This window comes from Maylandia zebra, unplaced genomic scaffold (assembly GCF_041146795.1).
Source record: "Maylandia zebra isolate NMK-2024a unplaced genomic scaffold, Mzebra_GT3a scaffold11, whole genome shotgun sequence".
Lineage (NCBI taxonomy): Eukaryota > Metazoa > Chordata > Actinopteri > Cichliformes > Cichlidae > Maylandia > Maylandia zebra.
The window spans coordinates 8,385,575-8,410,000 of record NW_027490041.1 but is presented as its reverse complement, the minus strand read 5'-3'; the positions used below and the strand labels follow the sequence as shown (position 1 = coordinate 8,410,000).

At 40.1% G+C, this 24,426-nt stretch overlaps 1 protein-coding gene across 1 annotated transcript in view; it reads right to left on the bottom strand.

Moving 5' to 3' along the window:
* LOC112434174 (uncharacterized) overlaps positions 1-24,397 on the bottom strand; it is a 100,104-nt gene extending 75,707 nt beyond the window's left edge. Inside the window, exons 1-5 of the mRNA XM_076881281.1 lie at positions 24,332-24,397; positions 22,059-22,174; positions 18,842-18,962; positions 18,656-18,757; positions 18,255-18,371 (exon numbers count right to left, since the gene is read on the bottom strand). Of these exons, the coding sequence (XP_076737396.1) occupies positions 18,255-18,371; positions 18,656-18,757; positions 18,842-18,930 (308 nt within the window). The 5' untranslated portion in view covers positions 18,931-18,962; positions 22,059-22,174; positions 24,332-24,397. The remainder of the gene's footprint in view (positions 1-18,254; positions 18,372-18,655; positions 18,758-18,841; positions 18,963-22,058; positions 22,175-24,331) is intronic.
* Positions 24,398-24,426: the final 29 nt, after the last annotated feature.

Sequence of the window (24,426 nt, the reverse complement as noted above, 5' to 3'; positions counted from 1 at the left end):
AGACGTTACAAGGCCAGGGGCAACTTGTCAGTGCTGCCTATGACAACGTGAGAGCATTCTCCACAAAACTGGCGCTCTGGAAAGCTCAGCTCTCTCAGACAAACCTTTGCCATTTCCCAGCATGCAAGGCACTCGTGGATGCAGGCACACCATTCAGTGCTGACGAGTATGTTGATGTCATTTTGAGGCTACAGGAGGAATTTGATCACAGATTTGCTGACTTCAAGACACACAGAGCCACCTTTCACATTTTTGCGGACCCCTTCTCCTTTGATGTGCAAGATGCCCCTTCTGTGCTTCAAATGGAGCTCATTGAGCTGCAGTGCAACTCTGAACTCAAAGCAAAGTTCAGGGAGGTGAGTGGAAAAGCAGACAAGCTTGGACAATTTTTGAGAGACTTGAGCCCTAGTTTCCCTCGGCTTTCCCGAATGTTCAAGCGGACCATGTGCCTTTTTGGTAGCACATACTTGTGCCAAAAGCTCTTCTCCACTTTGAACTTCAATAAGTCCAAGTACAGGTCCAGACTTACGGATGATCATCTTCAAGACATACTGAGGGTCGCAACTGCTTCCTCCCTCCGGCCAAATCTGGCTCGGCTATGCGAGAGGAAACGCTGCCAGGTCTCTAGCAGCAAGGAGCAGGCAAGAGAAGCCATGTTCAGAAGAACAGTTCATTTTCTACAGTGTTCCATTCATGTTCAGAAGAAGGTTATAGAACTGTTAATACAGACATTTCAATCTAAATACAGCAGATATAGAAGACTGAAAAAAACACACAAGTTCACTGACTAAAAATATCTTATTATTATTTTATTTATGTATTACAGATTGATTGATTTTCTTATTAATTCTTAATTTGTTTATTCATTTTTCATATTTTGTGTTAAAAAATAAAAATAAAGAGATTTGAGAAGATTGGAATTTTTTAACCATGCCTTTCTTGTGGAAAACCTAATGCGGCCCAGCCTCACCCAGACTCTGCCTGCAGCGGCCCCCAGCTAAATTGAGTTTGAGACCCCTGTCCTACACCATAAATCAGTAAGAGAGGGTACGACCTCTCTCATGGCCCCAAGTGGTGTGTGCATGCCAGAGCACTCTGGAAGGCACACAGAGTCTTTACAGACTACTCAGGATCAAACCTCTATCATTATGCAATCGATTATACAACTCTAAGCATATATGAGTAAATATTTCTAAGCATAAATGACAATCAACAATATAAACCTTACAGCTGGTTTTAATAACAGAATTCATTTGTTTCTCAAACGAGAAAGAGCTATCGAGAAACACTCCTAAATCTTTAGTTCTTAACTTTTCCAGTGGGCCAAGGTCAACATTATCTGCTAATGCTAAATAGGCTGCCGTTATTAACTAATGCTAATTTGACATGAATTAGCATTATGCACTAATGCTAACACTTACTTTTTTTAAAAATGTGAGTAGCTAATGCTAACACTATTTCCCTTAACTTTATAACAATGTGAACGGCTAATGCTAACACTCTTTTTCCTAGCATTATAACATCTGAGCTGCTAATGCTAAGTAGGCTGCCATTAGCACCTACGTCTAATTTAAGGCAAATACGCATTAGAACCTAATGCTCATATCGTTTTCCTTTGCTTTATAACAATGTGAGCAGCTACTGCTAAATAGAATTAGCTAATAACAGCAGTCTAATTTAATGCAAGTTAGCCTCATTTGCATTACAACGATGTGAGGAGTTAACGCTAAGTATGCTGCCATTAGTGGCTAATTCTAATTAGGGGTGAATAAATATTACCAGCTAATGCCAATATCGTATTCTCTTCCCTTTTAACAATGTGAGCAGCTAGTGCTAGGTAGGCTGATGCTAGCAGCTAATGCTAAAGCTAATTTAATGTGAATTAGCATCACATTAGTGAGGAGTTAATGCTAAGTAGACTGCCATTAGCAGGTAATGCAAATTTTAGGTGAATAGGAATTGGCAGATAATGCTAATACCATATTTTCTTGCTTTATAACAATGTGACCAGCTAATGCTATGTAGGTTGCCGTTATTAGCTAATACTAATTTGAGGTGAATTAGCATTATCCCCTTATGCTAACAATGTTTTTTCTTACTTTTTAACAATACAAGTAGCTAATGTGAACACTTTTTTTTTTTATTGAATTCTAATTTTTCCCTTGCGATGTGAAGAGTTAATGCTAAACAGGATGCCATTAGTGGCTAATTCTAATTTTAGATGAGAAAGCATTAGAAGCTAATGCTAATACCATATTTTCTTGCTTTATATCAATATTAGTAGGTAATGCTAAGTACGTAGCCATTATTAGCTAATGCTAATTTAGGTGAATTAGCATTATCCACTAATGCTAACACTGTTTTTGCCAACACTTTTCCCTTGCATTATAACAATATGAGCAGCTAATGCTAAGAAGGCTGCCATTATTAGGTAATGCTAATTATTATGTGTGTTAGCATTATCCGCTGCTGCTAGCAATGTTTTATCTTACCTTTTAACAATATCAGCAGCTAATGCTAACACTACTTTAATTTCAGTTAAACCTACTTAGCATTAATTAACTTCATTTAGCATTAAGAAGTTTTTGCTATAGGCTACCATTAGTGGCTAATGCTAATTTTAGGTAAATAGAAATTGGCAGCTAATGCTAATACCATATTTTCTTGCCTTATAACAATGTGACCAGCTAATGCTAAGCAGGTGCCATTATTAGCTAATACTAATTTGAGATGAATTAGCATTATGCGCTTATGCTAACAATGTTTTTTCTTACTTTTTAACAATACGCCATTAGTGGCTAATTCTAATTTTAGATGAAAAAGGATTAACAGCTAATGCTCATACTGTTTGCTTTGTAAGAATGACAGCAGCTAATGATATGAAGTCTACCGTTATTAACTAATGCTAATTTGATGAGAATTAGCATTATCCGATAATGGTAACTCTTTTCCCCTGCATTATAACAATGTCAGGAGTTAATGCTAAGTAGACTGCCATTAGGGGCTAACTCTAATTAGGGGTGAATAATTATTAGCAGCTAATACTAATACCGTTTTCTCTTTTTCCTTATAACAACTTGAGCAGCTAATGCTAATTTGATGCGAATTAGCATTATATTAGTGAGCAGTTAATGCTAAGTAGGCTGCCATTATTAACTAATACTACGTTGACGTGAATTAGCATTATGCGCTACTGCTAATACTGTTTTCTCTTACTTATTAAAAATGATAGTAGCTAATACTAATACTCTTTTCCGTTGGGTAACAACAAAGTGAGGAATTAATGCTAAGTTGGCTGCTTTTAGCGGCTTATTCTAATTAGGGGTGAATAATTATTAGCAGCAAATGCTAATACCGTTTTCTCTTTCCTTATAACAATATGAGCAGTTAATGCTAATTTGATGTAAATTAGCATTATATTAGTGAGGAGTTAATGCTAAGTAGGCTGCCATTAGCAGCTAAAGGTAATTTGAGGTGAATAAGCACTAGTAGCTAATGCCAATACCCTTTTCTCTTGTGTTATAATGATGTGAAACGTTAATATTGTTCTCAAACAACAGAATGAGAATGAAATATTGATTCTAACAGGGCCCATAAACAGCATTAGCTTATCAGAGTCTCCATCATGGTCACACAAATCCTTAGCGGAGCAAAGTGGCCTACTTAGCAATAGCTGCTGTAGAAAGCAAAGGGAAAACAGTATTAGCATTAGCTGCTAAATGTGCACTTGAGAACAAATCTATTGTGAATTCAGCCGTGAATGTAGTGTTTCCAGTAAGCTTCCATTTCCAAATGTTAGCTGCTCCTGTCTGCCTCTTTGTCACACACAAAGACTGAAATGATTCACAGCCTTGTTTCATCCTTCTGTCAGTGTCACTGTGACTGTGGACATACAGCATGGGAAACACACACATGGCTGATACTTGTATCTAAAGTTACAAAATGTTGTCTCTGTCCAAATATTACCTAACTGTAAGTCTACTTTTAATGAAACTCTCAACATGACTTATCAGTTATCATTAATGTTCCTGCAAACAGACTCCTTGAAGACCCCCTACATAAATATCCATGTACTATCCAGCTAGACTAGTGTGTCTGTCCCTGAAAATATTCCTGCATGTGTGATTGTTCATGTCTCATCTGCAGGAAACAAACAGGAAGTGAGTGAAAGACACAGGAAATGATTCCAGCTCTTCCTCCTATATCAGACATTCTCTCCATACCTGAGAGTGTCCAGTCTCCAGCCTGGATCCTTCAGTCCAGCCGACAGAAGCTTCATTCCTGAGAGACCTGGATGATTGTAGCTCAGGTCCAGCTCTCTCAGATGGGAGGGGTTGGAGGTCAGAGCTGAGGCCAGAGAACTACAGCCTTCCTCTGTGATCAGACAGCCTGACAGACTGCAGACACACAAAACAACAATCCATCTGTTATCCATCTCTATAGCAGCATAACTAAGGGATGGTTCAGGGTCACCTGATCCAGCTCAAAGCTTTATCAAAAAGGAAAGTTTGAAGCTGATCTTCAAAGTAGAGAGGGTGTCTGTCTCCTGAACTCAAACTGGGAGCTGCTTCCACACCCAGTCCAACATAGCCAGGCTTTCTTTGCTGCTTTGACAAAACCTCAAATCCCAGTCAGAGATGGTGAGCATCATCACAGTGATGATCATTTCTCTGTTAACCCAGGCTTTCTGCTTCAGGATCTGTGCACGCTCACAGAACAAGGAGACCTTTAAACATCATTTCACTAAATGGATGGACTGAGCTCAGCCTACAGATGAACTGGATAAATAAAGATTTGACCTCAGTGTGCTCAGTGTTCCTGTCTATTCCTAACATATTCCTAACATGATAGCTGCACTTTAGAGCTCTAAAACTGGAACTGACACATATTTAAACTCCACATGTTACTCAGTACATTCAGTTCTGACACTCGCCCACAGTCCAACAAAGGAAACATGGAGATCACATCAGTTTGTCACCAAAGTCTAATTATTCCAGAGGGCAGTGTTGATACAACTAAAGTTATTTTTAAGCAAAGTTGAGTTTTTTATTGTCGCAGTACTTCATGTCTGAAGTATCACTTAAATGCATTACACGCTGTTGATGGCAGCAAACAAACCACCCAAACAAACAGAGGTGGGAGGCTTGGGCAGACTACGTAGGATCAGCTTGTGGGAGGAGTCAGGATAAAACCAAAGAAAGACAAGCTAACAAACACCACAGTGAAGTGAGTAGCTACAAACTGCAGGCCGATTAGTGTTGTTGAAGAAGTCGGTCTGAGGAACGTTCTTAGGATCAACAAATGACGGCATGTATGAGCCTCCCTCAAGACGCACCATCACAAGAAGAACACATGAGCTGTAGAAAAAGGAGAGACTATGAAAGCCACGGCGTTACAACGTGCACCAGCTGTTGGTCTCTCTGGAGACTACTGGGCGTGGCTGGGTAACCATGGTTACTTGGGAGTTACAGTACATGATATTAATGAAGAGTGGGAGCTGCGTTCTATAGCAAACAATTTGTTATGAGGTAATCAGCTGATCTTAGTTTAACCGGAAGCCCTTCACAATAATTGCAATGCCTTTATTTTGTACAACTACCATCAGTTCGTCTGTACTGATGGTAACTTAAAGTCACACTAATGTCGTTTAGTTTCTATAGTTTATGTAGTGGAAGTATACTACAGTACCCTGATCACTGATAGGACAGATTTATGTAGATATACACCTTTGTGTTTAACATTACTGCATTATAGTACTGTGATCTTTGTCCTTATATATGGCTATATTAGCTATACTGATGTACGTACATATAACTGGATATGTAACTTATCTATTCATCTTATTTGTCATGTATTTGTATTGTGTACTTCCTTTTTGTAAGAAACCACACACGTGATCACAGCCGCAAGAATCAATCAGTGAAAGAATAAAGTGTCTCAAACCAAACCTTAAGCTCTTTATTCCACATGCTGGGATCATTTGGCCTTCAGTGGTGTTCTGGCTGACACACCGGAGTGACCAGAGTGCTAAAGAGTGAATCGGACACACCAGTGTCATCTCTGATATCTCCACTACATTTAATCGTCCTTCAGCTTGTGGCTGCCGTTAGCTGGTCTGCTAGTTAGCTGATTTGCTATTTAGCCGGTGTGCTAGTTAGCTGGTGTGCTAGTTAGCCGGTTCGCTAGTCAGCTGGTGTGCTGACCAGCGAACCAGTAGGTTACAAGATGAGCTTGTCTGTCTGATGAGCCAGCTCTCTCTGTCTTGGTCATTTTGTCCTTGGGCAAAACCTAACCTACCACTACAACTGTAGCTTACCTCCACCAGTGTGTGAATGTGAGAGTGAATGAATACAGGGAGTGCAGCATTATTAGGCAAATGAGTATGTTGTCCACATCATCCTCTTCATGCATGTTGTCTTACTCCAAGCTGTATAGGCTCGAAAGCCTACTACCAATTAAGCATATTAGGTGATGTGCGTCTCTGTAATGAGAAGGGGTGTGGTCTAATGACATCAACACCCTATATCAGGTGTGCATAATTATTAGGTAACGTCCTTTCCTTTGGCAAAATGGGTCAAAAGAAGGACTTGACAGGCTCAGAAAAGTCAAAAATGGTGAGATATCTTGCAGAGGGATGCAGCAGTCTCAAAATTGCAAAGCTTCTGAAGCGTGATCATCGAACAATCAAGCGTTTCATTCAAAATAGTCAACAGGGTCGCAAGAAGCGTGTGGAAAAACCAAGGCGCAAAATAACTGCCCATGAACTGAGAAAAGTCAAGCGTGCAGCTGCCAAGATGCCACTTGCCACCAGTTTGGCCATATTTTGGAGCTGCAACATCACTGGAGTGCCCAAAAGCACAAGGTGTGCAATACTCAGAGACATGGCCAAGGTAAGAAAGGCTGAAAGACGACCACCACTGAACAAGACACACAAGCTGAAACGTCAAGACTGGGCCAAGAAATATCTCAAGACTGGTTTTTCTAAGGTTTTATGGACTGATGAAATGAGAGTGAGTCTTGATGGGCCAGATGGATGGGCCCGTGGCTGGATTGGTAAAGGGCAGAGAGCTCCAGTCCCACTCAGACGCCAGCAAGGTGGAGGTGGAGTACTGGTTTGGGCTGGTATCATCAAAGATGAGCTTGTGGGGCCTTTTCGGGTTGAGGATGGAGTCAAGCTCAACTCCCAGTCCTACTGCCAGTTTCTGGAAGACACCTTCTTCAAGCAGTGGTACAGGAAGAAGTCTGCATCCTTCAAGAAAAACATGATTTTCATGCAGGACAATGCTCCATCACACGCGTCCAAGTACTCCACAGCGTGGCTGGCAAGAAAGGGTATAAAAGAAGAAAAACTAATGACATGGCCTCCTTGTTCACCTGATCTGAACCCCATTGAGAACCTGTGGTCCATCATCAAATGTGAGATTTACAAGGAGGGAAAACAGTACACCTCTCTGAACAGTGTCTGGGAGGCTGTGGTTGCTGCTGCACGCAATGTTGATGGTGAACAGATCAAAACACTGACAGAATCCATGGATGGCAGGCTTTTGAGTGTCCTTGCAAAGAAAGGTGGCTATATTGGTCGCTGATTTGTTTTTGTTTTGTTTTTGAATGTCAGAAATGTATATTTGTGAATGTGGAGATGTTATATTGGTGTCACTGGTAAAAATAAATAAATGAAATGGGTATATATTTGTTTTTTGTTAAGTTGCCTAATAATTCTGCACAGTAATAGTCACCTGCACACACAGATATCCCCCTAAAATAGCTAAAACTAAAAACAAACTAAAAACTACTTCCAAAAACATTCAGCTTTGATATTAATGAGTTTTTTGGGTTCATTGAGAACATGGTTGTTGTTCAATAATAAAATTATTCCTCAAAAATACAACTTGCCTAATAATTCTGCACTCCCTGTAGTGGGATTGTAAAGGGTCTTTGAGGGTCTCGAAAAGCGCTATATAAATGCAATCCATTATTATTATTAAGAGCATCTTTAGGCCTGACTGTGCTCATCCTTCCTCCAACCTCTCCTTACCAAAGATAACAACTACATCAGTATTAGCTCAATAACAATTTCTGCAATTCAATTGTGGACATTCATTTTTAAACCTTGTGTAAAACGATAAAACCTCAAAGTCTGAGCATTATTCTTTGTGCAAACAGCTCTTGCAGGTTCCCCCGGACTTAGGTTATTTTTATTATTTAATTACTTTCCTTTAAGCAGCTGTTCAGGCTACTAAACTCATCCCAGAAATAACAAGTGACCCCATTAATAGTAGAGGTGGGAATCACCATACAACTCGCGATACGATATTATCACAATACTTAACGCACGATACGATATTATTGCGATTTTTTAAAATATTTTGCGATATTTAAATTCTGCACATAAAGGTAAACTTTATCAATATTCATTTTATCTAATATCAAAGTCTCACACTCAGTCTTTCTCTCATTTCAGTCAGTTTTATTGTTGACAAACTGAACGGTTTGTATTACAGTCTAGTCCAACTTAACTGAATGCAACCATCTGGTACAATTATAGCTATTCTGAACTATGCAATTTATGAAAACTATGCAGCCCCTTCAGCAACTGAAGAATTTGAAAGTAAATTTAATAATATATATAATTTTACATTAAATAAAAAAGTTTTAAACTTAATTAAAATTAAACATGTCTTAAATTAAAATAAGTAAACTGTCATGTTTATTGCTGCCAAAAAAAAAGTTAAACACATTTGGACAGTGAAGGAATGTCAGGATTGTTGCTCAGAAAAAGGATCAACATGCTCTGAAGTCAACATGCTCTGACTCCAGAGCATGTTGACTTCAGAGAAAAAATTGTTTGTAACAAAATATCGATTTCTGCTGTCCCTGTATCGATACATTATTAGCAAACAAAATATCACGATACTACACAGTATCGATTTTTTCCCCCACCCCTAATTAATAGTGGAGCTAACTTTAACAGGTGAAACTGATTTGACCTATAAGGCTACTGCAGTTACTTCTTATCAGGTTTAGTAGGGAAGACATCTGGATGAGGTAGTTAGTAGTATGTAGTTAGTACCGGGCGAGTCCCCTCCCCCACATCGGCACCAGAACCCTGTATTATCTACAGGGTAAGACTGCCTGTTTTATCAAACTATGGCCATTACTACTGTGATCATTTGCAGCCCAGTGTGTCGCTCTCTCTGCTGGGATGAACCACTGGAGCTCACCCAGTCATCCCTTTCTTTCTCTCAAGAAGAAGTGAAATAAATATATTTATTATGTTACGAGTCTAATATTCTTTAAATCAAACTGTAATGAATAAATCAAGCAAGAAGATTTGGTGGCTCCACGTGTTGTAGAAGAAAAGATAAACATCTCATTTTGAGAAATCAGCCTTTAAAATTAAGTACTGTGAATAAAAAACAAACAGCGAGCCAATCAGCAGTCGCCAATATCCTCCTAATTTCATTCACAAAGAAATCAAATATATATATTATGGGCCCAAAGGAGCCTAAATCTTTAAATTAGGCAGTGCATGAAGTATTTTTTTAAATAAACAGAGACATGACTATAACAACTTTTAGTAATTCAGAGTCCAATTATCCACTCAAATGTGAATAAAAGTTCACTTGACAGCTGTAAAAGTTACCTGTTTATACAATAATATAAATCACATTTCAAATGATCATCTGTGGAAAAGTTTGAATCCTGACCTGAGAGTTTCCACTGCACACTGTGAACTCTTTAGTCCAGCGGACAGAAGCTTCACTCCTGAATCCTGCAGGTCAGAGTTACTCAGGTCCAGCTCTCTCAGACTGGAGGACTGGGAGCTGAGGACTGAGGACAGAGCTTCACAGCTTCTCTCTGACAGGTTACAGCCACTCAGTCTGAAAAATAAAAGACAATCTATAAAACAAGTACTCATGTAGAGTTTGTTAATACATTTCACAACATTAAATGTTGACTTTCTATTTTTAAAGGAAACATAAACATACTAAGATACAACATCATATGTATGAACTTTAATTAATAATTCTAAAAACTAAATGTTTTCTGATCTGACCTCAGAGTATTCAGTTTACAGTTTAAACGTTGTAGTCCAGCAGACAGAAGCTTCACTCCTGAATCCTGTAGCATTCTGATACTCAGGTCCAGCTCTGTCAGACTAGAGGACTGCGAGCTGAGAACTGAGGACAGAGCTTCACAGTTTTCCTCTGAGAGTTCACAGATGTTAAGTCTGAAGATAAAAACATGAATAAAGATTGTTGTTAAAGTGTAATCAAGGTGCAATAGCTTATTGTCTTGTGCTGAGCAGGTTAGTAAAACTTCCGTTTAACTTTGAAATGAATAAAAATGCTATGAAACAAGGATAACTGGATAAAGACATAAACAAAAACAAACATCAAACACATAAACAAACAGAACTAAACAGAATACAAATTGATCTGACCTCAGAACATTCAGTTTGGCATGTGGACTCTCCACTGCAGCAGACAGAAGCTTTACTGCTGAAGCCTTCAGGCTGTTGGTACTCAGGTCCAGCTCTCTCAGACTACAGGACTGGGAGCTTACCACTGACAACAAATTTTCACAGCCTTCCTCTGAGACGTTACAGCTGCTCAGTCTGTGAGAGAAAGGGAAAAAAACAAAAACAAAAAAAAACAAACAATATATGTGATCAAATTAAATTTGTTTATATGTTGAACCCTTTTTTTTTTAAATTTATTTAAACCTATGAGACTATGAGTGCTACCAGTCCAGTGCACATGATTGGTACCTTGATGGTACCTTGCTCAGGGGTACCACAAGGTAACTATTCGGTGGATTCGACCCCTGACCTTATGATCATGGGGCGACCACTCTGCCTACTGAGCTAATAATTCTGTGTACACTGTCATACAATATTAACTAAAACAATTATTTTAGAAAATTTTAGTAATTCAATAATCATGCTCATTACCTGTGTATTGTGAATAACACTGGATTTTAAACACTAGCTGTATAAAACTCTTCCTGTTAAAGGTGTGTATAAAGGAGATGAGCTGAAATGCAGACTTTATGGAGAATGTTTGCTGTCAGCATATATCAAAGACAAAGCAGAGATCCATCCAGTCTCTTCCACTAAGCCCACAGAGGGACAGACAACCACTCTCACTCACACCTGCATGAAGTTTAGATCACCAGGTAACCTAACTGCATGTCTGTGGACAGTGGGAAGAAACTGTAGAGGACCCAGAGTGAACCCACTGTAATTCTGTGATAACACTGGTTATGGAAGCCTTACAGTTACATATGGTTACTGACAAGAAACACGACCTTAGAGGCAATTTCAGTAATGAAGACCGAGTTTCTCCCTCCATACAGGATGAAAACATGACAGCACAGCAGAGATTTATATTTAAAAAGGGAGAGTGTGCACTGAAAGTGAGATACAAACTTGAACTTAAATTATGAACATCAGAAAAAGATGTAGGTGAAGTCTGGCAGGTGAAGTTTGTGCTTTAGAATAAAACAACCAAACTCCTGGAGTTGGAGACAAATGAACAAGCTGAGGATAATAAACCTGTCAGAGGGGCTGAAGCATCAGAGCTCATGTTCTTATAAGCTGGGTCTGGATTGTCCTTTGATAAGAGTTACAGAACAAAGTGTGTTTTAGAAATGCTGGAGTGAAACATTAAAACTACCATATATTTACCGAGTGACTGATGATCATTTAATTTACTATTTTAAAAAAATGTTACAGTGCTGTTTGAACTCAGCATTTCTGATTTATTTCCCATGATTTTAACAATGAAGCGATGACAACATGTTTACTCACAGAGCTTTGTTGGAGGCTTTGACCACTGGCAGCAGCCTCAGAAGAGCCTCCTCTGAAGCAGAGTATTTCTTGAAGTCAAACTCATCCAGATCTTCTTCTGATGACAGTAAGATGAAGACCAGAGCTGACCACTGAGCAGGAGACAGTTCATCTGTGGAGAGACTTCCTGATCTCAGGGACTGTTGGATCTCCTCCACTAGAGAACGATCATTCAGTTCATTCAGACAGTGGATCAGATTGATGCTTTTCTCTGCAGACAGATTCTCACTGAGCTTCTCCTTGATGTACTGGACTGTTTCCTGATTGGTCAGTGAGCTACTTCCTGTCTGTGTCATCAGGGCTCGTAGGAGAGTCTGATTGGTCTGCAGGGAAAGACCCAGGAGGAAGCGGAGGAACAAGTCCAGGTGTCCATTTGGACTCTGTAAGGCCTTGTTCACAGCACTCTGGTAGAAGTGTTTCTTTGCAGATTCTCCTGTTTCAGACTTCTTGGATGTTGTTTGTTGTTGTTCCAGCAGATTGAGTCCAGAGTTGCTGAAGGTCAGATGGACATGAAGAGCAGCCAGCAACTCCTGAACACTCAGATGGATGAAGCAGAACACCTTGTCCTGGTACAGTCCTCTCTCCTCTTTAAAGATCTGTGTGAACACTCCTGAGTACACTGAGGCTGCTCTGATATCGATGCCACACTCTGTCAGGTCTGATTCATAGAAGATCAGGTTTCCTTTCTGCAGCTGATCAAAAGCCAGTTTTCCCAGAGACTCCATCATCTTCCTGCTCTCAGGACTCCAGTGTGGATCTGTCTCAGCTCCTCCATCATACTTGACCTTCTTCACTTTGGCCTGAACCACCAGGAAGTGGATGTACATCTCAGTCAGGGTCTTGGGCAGCTGTCCTCCCTCTCTGGTTTCCAGCACATCCTCCAGAACTGTAGCAGTGATCCAGCAGAAGACTGGGATGTGACACATGATGTGGAGGCTTCGTGATGTCTTGATGTGGGAGATGATCCTGCTGGCCTGCTCCTCATCTCTGAATCTCTTCCTGAAGTACTCCTCCTTCTGTGGGTCAGTGAACCCTCTGACCTCTGTCACCATGCCAACACAGTCAGGAGGGATCTGATTGGCTGCTGCAGGTCGTGTGGTTATCCAGAGGTGAGCAGAGGGAAGCAGTTTCCCCCTGATGAGGTTTATCAGCAGCACATCCACTGAGGTGGACTTTCTAGGGTCAGTTAGGATTGTAGTTTTGTGGAAGTCCAGAGGAAGTCGACACTCATCCAGACCATCAAAGATGAACACAACCTGGAAGTCTTCAAAGCTGCAGATTCCTGCTTCTTTGGTTTCAGTAAAGAAGTGATGAACAAGTCCCACCAAGCTGAACTTTTCCTCTTTCAGTACATTCAGCTCTCTGAAAGTGAATGGAAATATGAACTGGATGTCCTGGTTGGCTTTGTCTTCAGCCCAGTCCAGGCTGTATTTCTGTGTTAAGACTGTTTTCCCAATGCCAGCCACTCCCTTTGTCAGCACTGTTCTGATTGGTTCATCTCTTCCAGGTGAGGCTTTAAAGATGTCTTCTTGTCTGATGGTTGTTTCTGGTCTGTCTGGTTTCCTGGATGCTGTTTCAGTCTGTCTGACCTCATGTTCCTCATTGACCTCTGCAGTCCCTCCCTCTGTGATGTAGAGCTCTGTGTAGATCTGATTCAGGAGGGTTGGGTTTCCTGCTTTAGCGATGCCCTCAAACACACACTGGAACTTCTTCTTCAGCTTAGACTTAAGTTTACGATGACAAACAGCAGCTTGAAGTTCTGAATAATAATAATAAAAATGCAACTTTAACAATCATATTTTACAAAATGCTGATGACAATTTCTGACCCACTGAGAAATGACCGAACACACTGGTGTCACAAGTCTCTCATTTATCCAGCAGCTTAAATCTTTAGATAAATCCTCTTACGTCTCTGCAGACGGTCAGCCAGCTCCTCCTGCTTCATTCTCCTCAGGAAGTCCACTGTGATCTTCACAAATGCCTCTCTGCTGCTGCTCCTCTGCTCATCATCCTCCCTCTGAAACTCCAAGCACTGGGGCTTATTTGGATTCAGAGCCTTCTGGATCTTCTTCAGCTCGTTCTTCACAAAAGTGATGATGTTGTCCTCCAGCAGCTGGAACAGAATATTTATGAATGACCCACCACTCTGAACTTTAGTCCACACAACATCCACTTCTTTACCATCAAGGGGCATATCATCCACGACCTCTTCACCAATTATAGGTTTGACTTTATCTGATTAACTGAGACTTTGTCCACAACTCCATGATCCCAAAACGTTGATGCTGTTCATATGAATGCAGCGATTTCAGTGGGAGAAACATTTCACTGGTGTTCAGAGCTGAACTACCAACAGGTTGATGATCAAAGCCAGAAACTTGGAGATGTTTCAGGTGACTGAGTTGATCGTACAGACAACTGGTCTTAAAGGTTCACTCTGTTTACACATACAGATCAGTATTTAAGGTTTGACTCTCATCATCCACTGGGGCACAAACTGGGCGTCATCAGGACGCTACAACACAGAACAAACACCATCCCCACAGACACAGCAGCCAGCGAAGCAGAAGAACTTCACATCAAGAAGGTCCTGAGTAAATGTGAACGCTGGTTTGAGGGCGGAGTCAAGGAGGCCATTTATGTGAAAAGGAAAGACCATCTCTGAATGGAGGAGGGGCCTAAGGGTACATTTGTCACCATCTTACATGCTGTGATTGCAGCCATTCCCCAGCTCTCTGTGAACTGGACTCATGACCATTGATCAACAACCATTGATCAATGGTCCTGACAATATGCGTACCAATGATCAATGAACTGACCTCCCAGCCCATTGTTCCTTCAGTGGGCTGGTTTCAGTCATACAAATGTCCTGTTTATGAGATTGAAACCTGCAGTCAGCTGAGACTGAAGAAGTCACCTGATGATGATGAAACGTTTCTCCCACTGAAAACATCCAGATGAACAGAATCAAGCTTTTTGGGATTTACGTACCTGGATGATTGAGCATCAAGACACAACTCTGTGACTTTTCTCAGATGAATCAATCCTCTCCTCCAGCTTTGTTTACATCTACCAGCCCTGTGGCGCTGCCCAGGGAAATAATCTATGTGAGAGGTGGAAAGTCATACAGGTGTCTGCTCCTGCCTTCAGTTATTTTATCTACTGTGTGTCAACTGGCTGAACCTCCTCCAACTGTCTACTGTCTCCCTAAACTCAACAATGACTTAGTGATCTATCCATTCTCTGACCAAACACATCCTGCTGCAGGAGGTTAACATAGCAGCCAATGATGATCCCACTCACTGTGAACAACACATTTGGACCTGATTTGCTGCTCTGGTTTACACGTGAACTTCCACTGCTGCTGTCACCAACTTGAGAGGCTCTACAGAAAAACTGGACTTGTCCATAAAAATCATAAACTACATTACAAGGACAGCATTGCTCAATCAACTCTAATGACTACTGACATGTTATCTCTTCGAACTAAGGTACAGACACTCAAACTTGCTGCTTTCAGTGAGAAGTCAAATGTCTGAATATGAGCTGGAAGCCGCTGAGAGTCCTCCTCCTTCCCGTGGGGTTTACTTCCTCTACTACTTTCAATATAAACACGCCCCTTTCATGCACCTGCAGAGGGCCACCAGCAGATGGAGCTGTCTTAAACAAATCCACTTGGATAGTTAGCTGTAGATGATTTTCTCAGTATGATTGTAGGACTTTGAGTTATTCTTCAGATTTATTTAAACTCCTATATTGTGCACAAGTGTTGAGCGACCCATAATTTCTCTGTACTTTTCATAAGAGCAGCCAGACTTTCAGCTAGTTTTTGTTTTTTAAGAGCTCAAAGTTATTGAAGAAACAGTTATTCAGCTTCATTCCCACTGATCTCGACTACAAACTGTTTCACTTTGGTTTCTGTTTAAAGCCTCGATGTTTAAAACGTTTCCCTGTGATCACATTTGCACCGTCTGATTTCAAAGTTTGTTTCTTTTGGTCATTTAGTCCACAGAGTCCTTGGTGTTCTGAAAGGGACCTATAAATAAATGCATTATTATTAATAATAAAGTAGTTGTTGTACATGTACAGACCATAAATATGGAGTCCAGCTGTGTTTGATGCTGCTGGGCAGACTGACCACTGGGAACCTCTGAGCTCTGCTGCTCCACTCTGTGGAGGAACCATGAAGGATTAGATCAACACAGGATAACGATCCAGGAGTTTCTGCTCAAATAACTTCATCTGAATCAAGTCTATCAAGTTTTAGACTCTCAGATTCTGAAGATATATTTTCTGTTTTCTATGAACTTTCTTTCATCAGTGATGGAAGTGATGATGCTGCAGAAGCTCAGAGGAAACTTTGAGAAAACTGTGATGAACCATCAACTAATGCTCTCAGGAGGCCAAAGGTCCCTGAATGTAACTGTGCAGTAGATTCAACGAGTGTTTGAAACCTGACCACTTCCATATGTTTTCATTCTAACACAAGAAGTCCTTTTCTCATTGCTTTGATTTGAGTTTTCATTTGAGTTTTCTGAGTCTCGTATTTGGAGTCGAGTCTAATCAATGATCTGACAGAAGAACATTAAAAAGGATTTAGCAGTGCTGTCAAAATTAACATGTAGGGTTAGGGGTTCATCTGTTATCATGATTAACATGATAAAAACCTTTAACACGACACATCTGGAGAGCAGAACGACTCAAAATCCCTGAAATGTTTCTATCAACGCACTTCGAGCAGTTTGTCCGAGTAGAGTTACCTTTGCACACGTGCAGATGTGCAGCACATCTGTTAGTGACGGAAGCTGAACCAATCAGCTCAATATGGAAGATGATGAACACACACTGACCTCCCGATGGAAAGTTTGAGTATTAAAAAAATAACAAGACGGACCAGCCGACCAACATGAAGGATTCTGCACATCGTGACAGAAGGAATTTTCTTTTCACCGAAGCACTTCCAGCTTAAAATATCACAACAATGCAAAGCACTGATGACACAACTGCCAAGTGGACAAACTGCAGACCTGTTAGTGTTGTTAATAACATAGTTTTGGTTCCTCGTGTCAAAGACTTGAAGAAGAGTGACAGAGAGTGTTAGACTGCTGCAGGATCAGTGCCACCTCCACAGACCTGTGAAGAAAATGATTGTTTGACAGATGGGCTCAGATTCAGGATCAGCTGAGGAGTTTGTGGCTGACAGAATCCTGCAGGTACAGAGCAGAGCCCATCATTAGCATGCAGGACTGTCCCTGGGGGGGTCGGCTCATTCAGGAGGTTAATCAATGTTTACATGTTCAATAAACATGTTAAGTGTGTAAATTTGCCCTTTTCTCTCGAGTCTGTTTGCTCATGAAATGAACTTTGATTCGTTTACATTAAAAATGATGTTTAATGGTGATTAATCCAAATGAATCCACAGTAACTCTGTGATGAGTCTGATTAAACATTTTCATTAACAGCAGTAATATAGATTATATATGATTATATATTAGTGCACACTTAGCTTTTAGTATATATGTTTGTTCCAAAGTTGTATTTACAGCAGAGAAGCTGAGTTAAAGACTGAAAACTATTCAAAGTCTCTTTGAATTGAAGCGTTTAACATTCTTTGTGTTTATTCTGCATTGACTTCATTATATGGTGTAAACGTCTGTTACAGGCTTAAATATAAAGTTGGAAAAATGTAACTGCAGCTATTGATCAAGTAATTGTGATTAATCAGGATTAATGACAGAAGATTGTGTCATTAATTAGTCATTTTTAATCTACTGACAGCACCAGTGTTCACTCTGGTGCCTCCAACTGTTTTACGCCCTTTCAACACCTTCGTGGTCAAAAGTGTACACGCACAAAATCTACAATAAAACCCTCACGCAGCAATAGGACAGACACACAATCCATTTATCTCTGTGTCTCAAACACACACACGTGTATTCAAAGCCTCGATTTGTTCATATTTCATCTGTTGTGTTTTTATCTTCAGCGTTTTCAGTGTTGCTGCATTTACACCAAAAATGTTTCCATTGATGAATCAGATTGATTTGAATGTGTTTCATCCATACAAATCCCTCCCTGGTGGTCACATGACTCTATAACATAACAGGAGTCATGTGACAAGAGTTTCATGCTGTAAAATGTCAAAATGGTTGAATGTGGTGGAGTAAAAATGTGAGATATCAGCTACTTTTCTTCAATATGAAATGTTTGCAGGGCCTGACAGGAAGTGGACGGACGCTCTGATCACTTCCTGTTTGCTGAAGTGGGTTTTCAGTTGTTTAGAAACCAAAGGCTTGTTTTAAAAGACAGTTTAAATGGGACTGAGGGAACGACGTGTTTGTAGTTTATATCCAACAACATCGAGCAGTTTAATCAAAGAGTTCATGTTACTAACAGCTCACCTCTCTGCAGCAGACACAGGCTGGACTTTAAAATCAATGAGACGATCTAAAGACTTGTCACTCTGTAAGGACACACAGCTGGGTCCAGGTTCAGGTCCAGCAGGTCTCCCATGGATCCTGTCAGAGAAGAAAAATGTGTTTTGAGAAGCAGAAGGAAACTCCAAAGTAGTGTTTCACAGTGTAAGAACAGAGCGCCACCCAGGGGTCATTTACACTGTGCAGGACTATTGATGGTCCCACTGTGAGCAGCAGGAATTTAAATGTTGGACATGTTTGATAGAAATAAGGAATAAAGGTTCAGTGACTTCCTTTGAGATGCAGTTTAGAGACCAGGAAACATCAAACAGTTCATTTAAATCAGATAAACTGACATCAAAGAGTTCATGTTGCTAACAGCTCACCTCTCTGCAGCAGACACAGGCTGGGATTTAAAATCAATGAGACGACCAGCAGACCAGTCACTCTGTAAGGACACAAAGCTGGGTGGAGGTCCAGGCTGGTTCCTGTGAATAATGATGCAGCAGTGATGTGAGTGCTGAGCTGTGACATGGAGAAGAGTCATGGACAGTTAGAGATGGTCATCTCACCTCTGAGCTTTGGTCTGGCTCTCATGTTCCCCACACAGAGTGCTTTTAGAGGGAGGGACTCCCTCCTCTCTGTCCTCACACTGATCCATGCTGCTCAATTCAGCTCACACACACTTTCTACCTGCAGAGGAAACACAAATCATTCATGTGCACATCAGCTGAAATCCTCCTTTCATCATGTGTGCTGTCCAAATATCAGCTGCTTCTTTCCTGCTTCATCTCAGTGTCAGCTGGATGCAGTCAGACAGCAGTGTGAGGCAGAGGAAGCTGCCATCAGCTGCTCTGCTATCAGTCCACTAGATGGAGCCTGAAGCACACACGATGCATTCACTGACACACACTGATTCACTGTTTGGGAAACTAGAAAAATGTTGGTCTTGAACTAGCTGCATAATGCAGACAGGGTAGGACCCAAATATAACGGCGAAACATCTTCAAGCAACTTACAGAAGTCCAGATGCTTTTCTTTCCAAGCTCCTTAAACTATGATGACCTGGATGACTGAGAACCTTCACAGGAAAAATGAAACACACTGAACAAAGAATGCAAGACTTTCACAATAAAACAGCAAACAAAGGAACACAACACTGACACGTGAGCTTGATAGAGGAGTGGAGGAAAGGCAGACGAGAGTGAGCGAGGGAAAGAGGAGACAAGAGAGACATGACAGGCTGAGGAAATATAGAATGGAGCACCAGGCCTCACACAAACACACACAAACACACACAAACACACACAAACACAGACACACAGAGACACAGAGACACACAGAGGGAATCTAATGATCAAGGAACTAAACAGGAAGTATAAGAAACTCAAAGAAGCATAAATAAGACTGTAAATGAACCAGAACCATAAACCATAATACAAAAAATGCAAAGTGCTTGGTCAAAGGGACCCAGAACCATTAAAGTTCTTTTCTTTGCTCTTCAGTGTTTGAGTTCAAACAGACTCCACATTAAACTATGACAGCACCGTCCCTGCTGCTGCTGTCAGACCTGTTATTCACTCACTGCTCGCCAGTGTTTCTAATGAGTTTTACTCATCCATGAGAGTTTAAAGCTTGCACTTACAAGCAATGTTCCCTCTAATGTTTCACTTGTCTGAGCGAACACACAACCTCCCTGAGCGATCCACTGTGAGCGACATTAGACGTGTGCACTGTGGTCACGCCAGCGTCGAATCCATCCAAGTTACATGTTTATTAAAATAATCAATTTACAGCGTTTACATTTCTGTTAAACTACTTTTAATTAACTGCTTTAGCCCACTTACAATGAAAGTTAAAAAAGAAAATCTTGTTCATGACCTGTAGCATGTTAACACTATTGGAAGGAAAAATAACTTGAACTTCAATTTTGAAAACACAACTTTCTTTAAATAAAGCTCTGACTTGTATTATGAGTCTGTGGTCTGGGAGAGAGTCTGTAACTCTGTCTGCAACATACAGTAAATAATGACCAATGTTGGGCAGTTAATTATATAGTTACTTCTTCAAAAAAGTAACTGAGTTTTGCAAACAGAGTTTTTTGCAGCTGTTTACTGCAAAAAACTACAGCCAAGGTGTTTTTTTTTAAATAAACATTTCAAACTATTTACAGAACAATCAGCTGTTCTGCATCAAATCTGATGCCACACAAATTATTTGTGCCGCTCCAAAAAATAATTTCTGTCCACTATGAGATGAAGGAGAACAACAGCCTGATACCTGCAGGCCTGACAGCAGCAGATGTGTCACTGCTGTAACACCTGTAACACTCAGCAGTCGCCTCATTGTTCTGACACACACAACAACACTATTGACTACACTACACACTAACTACACACTAACTACACAAGATTTGCTCTAAACGTCTCAAATCTCTCACATCTCAAAACACCGCCGTCACTCCGTTTCTTAACAACTAAATGCCATGTTTTGATTGGTCGACATGGTACATTTTTCGACCAATAGGAAAGGCTGGGGGTTGGTATTGTTTTTGCTCACAGGCTTTCGAGCGTTTTCCTTATAAAACGCAGTTTTTACCGTTTCTTCCTGCAGTAAATATAAACAACGACAGTATTCAGGAAGAAAACCAAACATTGCAGATATTTTTATCATAACTCTGGTTTTACGTGGTCGATCAACACAATTTAAAAACTGGTATAAAGTCCACACTTTTCCTGTCAGTTGTTCCGTCTGTCCTGCTCACATCTCCAATGGTTGTACACGTTGTCATTAACGTGGCTTCACTCCACATCAGCCGCTTTGCTAAAACACCGGCACATATTTACTTTAATTTCAATTCAGGTTAGAATTCTTTTTGTGTGCTCAATACAGATTTTCTCTGCGCAGAGACCGTGCCAACAGTGCGCAGCTTAGAGGGAACATTGCTTACAAGGTGACTACCAATAAAAATGAGTGTGCTTCACTGTCAGAGCTACGGTGATTCATCCAGTAGGACTTGATAATAAAAATATTTGTTTGATGCTTTGCATTGAGGCGCATTGTTGAATTTGCAGGGACACAATAACCACAGATCAGTTGTTCAAACCACTACAGTACGGAGCCATGTCATGAATAATAAACAAATACTAATACTAATACTACTACTAATAATAATGTTAATTTAAGTAATTGTTTTTGACTGAACATCACATATAATGTAACAAGCAGTAAATTCAGGTTAAGTGCATTATCAGCATTTGGAGGAGCTCCTTATCCTTCACTGCTCACCTCTTACAAAGTGTTCACACAGTTTGCTAGCTTCTTTCAGCCTGCTAGCTATGCTAACAAGTCTACTACACACACTTGACTCGGTCACATGACAGACAGCAGAGATAGCTGCTCTGCTAGCTAAGCTAACTCATGTTAGCTTAGCTAGGTCAAGGTCAAAGAAATGAGGCGATGCTGCTGGGAGTTACGTCACAGACTAGCAGAATTTAGTTATTCAGCATAATATTTAATCCTTATTATCTGCTCCTCTCACCTCTGTTTACATCTGAAAACAAGAAAATTTAGCCAACAGTTTATTAGCTTTGGTGAAATTATAAACAGGCATCAGCGCAGTCACCTATACTGTGCTTTAATGCTGGAGCAGCAGGAACACCAGTTAATCTAAAATCTCCTTTTCTCTCTGAAACAAAGTGACAGCAGACTGAGTCAAAGACAGAAACCTTATTTAAACACCAAATATTCACTTCCTGATCCAGGATTCAAAGAGGATGTTGAACTTACTCAGCTTCTTCCAATGAACGTCTTCACTCTGCAGCTCTGCTGCCTGGACCAGGTCTGTGTAGAAACAGAGAAAATCCTCTGCTTCTTCTCCGTCAGCAGTCCTCTGTGTCTGCAGACTGCGTCACATTAAACACTTCACACCAGCAAAGAGGCTGAAGCTCACAGGTCAAAGGTCAGCTGCCACACTGTATATAACAATTCACTTTTGAACAGTAGATAGCCTGTAGGCGTCTCTGCAGTGATAAACAGTTTACACATTAAACACTGAACCATAAAAGAAGCTTAAGCTGCAGCTCACAGGTCAAAGTTCAGCTGCTGCACCCAGTTATGAGTTTAAATAAATCATGAACAGTCCAACACCTATGAATGAAATTTAGAGGATTCAAAGAAATATTGATAAAAGTTCTCGGAGCTGCTGTGCAAATATTTTTAACTCACTATGGAAACTCCTGGTTTCAAACTTTAAGCTTTTTTGCTGAAGCAGTTGAACAGAAATAATATTAAACTATAACAGTACTGATATACAGTGATCCCCTCAAAAATAAACACAGATATAAAACTTCTGTCCATTCTTCCATTAAAACGGTAAAATAGATCCACTGATCTGATTTTTTTTACTGTTTATGAAGAATAAGCAAATATATTATAAGATGATGAGAGGTGAGAAAAAAAATCCTCAGAATCACTCGTTTGTATTCAAATATCAAAGTTCGTGTTCATCTGTTCCTCTCCTACACGTCACTATAAAGTTTAATCTTGTAAAAGTCAAAGTTTGAGTTCATATTCACTGCAGTTTAGTACAATATCTACATGTTAACGTTTGTTTGTGCTAAACTGTTCATTTGTTCCGTTTCATAATAAAATATATAAACATCTGTAACATCTGCACTTTAATATCTGGTATTTTGTACAGACAGAAGACAAAAGGTTTACTTTAGTATTAAAATATGAGTCCCGTACAAATCAAATATGTATATATAAAACTTAAAACAGATTTTTTTCAAACTTTTTTCCTCACCAGGAAAAAAGAAAAACTTTTTACATGTCAAAGCTCAACATCTGACTTACTATTAATATAAAAACCGTGACTGAAGCATCTTTAAATGTTCCGATTTATTAACAGTGTTTTAAACTTAATACAGTAACGTTTGTTCAGTCTGAGAAATGTAAAACATGTTTTATCCTCCATCTTTGTTTCAGTGTGAACAGTCTGAGCCGACAGTTCGTGATATTTTTAACAGAGGCCGACCTGCTGAATCAAATTTGTTTTAAAAAACAAAGTCCTCTGCTGTCCCTCCACCTGCTGCCTCTGAACACAAAGGGTGAGAACTTTAAATTAACACTGTGGCAGATATGTAACCATCTTTAAATGATCTCACTGACTTACAGACAAATGAAGGAAGACGTCTGTGGTGGCTGAAACCTCCACCCAAAACATATCCACAGACAGCAAGGTTGTTGTAGTTTTGTAATTTTTAATTAGTTTTTATTTGCATTTCTTTTTCACTTTGTGTTTTTAATTCTGTTTAGTTTCAGTTAGTTTCCACGGTGAGTTTGCTTGTTTCAGTTTATATTTGATTTTTTATTTATTATATATTTACGGGGTCAGAGGCTGGACTGACGTAGATTAATGTAGATTTTATGATAAAAACGGAACTTTTTGAAAGCAGTGACTCAGTCTTTTTTTTTAGCCAAACTAACAACACTAACAGGCCATTTCCTGTAAAATGTTAATCAGTTTTCCAAAATCATTTCATTGATCATTCTCAATAATTTAGTTTTAGTTTGTGTTTTTATTTCTACTTTAACTTGTTTCAGATCTAGCTGTTCTAGTTCTAAGTTGAGTTTCAGTTTCGTGTGTTTTGTAACACTTCTTCCTGTTGGAGAGGAGCCAACAGTTTGTGACGCAGTATTTTTAAGACCGACATGTTGAACCTGTATCTAACACACATCTATACGAAGTATTCATTTACAAAGTGCGCTCTCTGTCTCCTGCTGTGCGTGTAAATAAAAACATCCGGAGCTCAGCGGCTCTCCGGTTGAGCTCAGGCCACATTCAGTGTGTTTAGTCTGATTCCCGGACTCTGATCACACAAGGCCAGAAAATGGCGGAGACACTCGGCCTTGTTGGAAAACGTTACACACTGACTTTAATGGAGAGACCGGAAATACAAACACACACAGTTTGTTGTGTGAAGAAATCAAACACGAGCTGAACAAACAGTAAAGTTCCTAAAGACAAACTGTTAAAGGAGGAAACAAAGCAAACTTACAGTTTCTTCACACACCAACAACAAGCTCCACTCCACACCTGGACACTAAACACGGACACACAGGTGAGCTGCTTCCTGGAAGGAGGCGGGGCTCC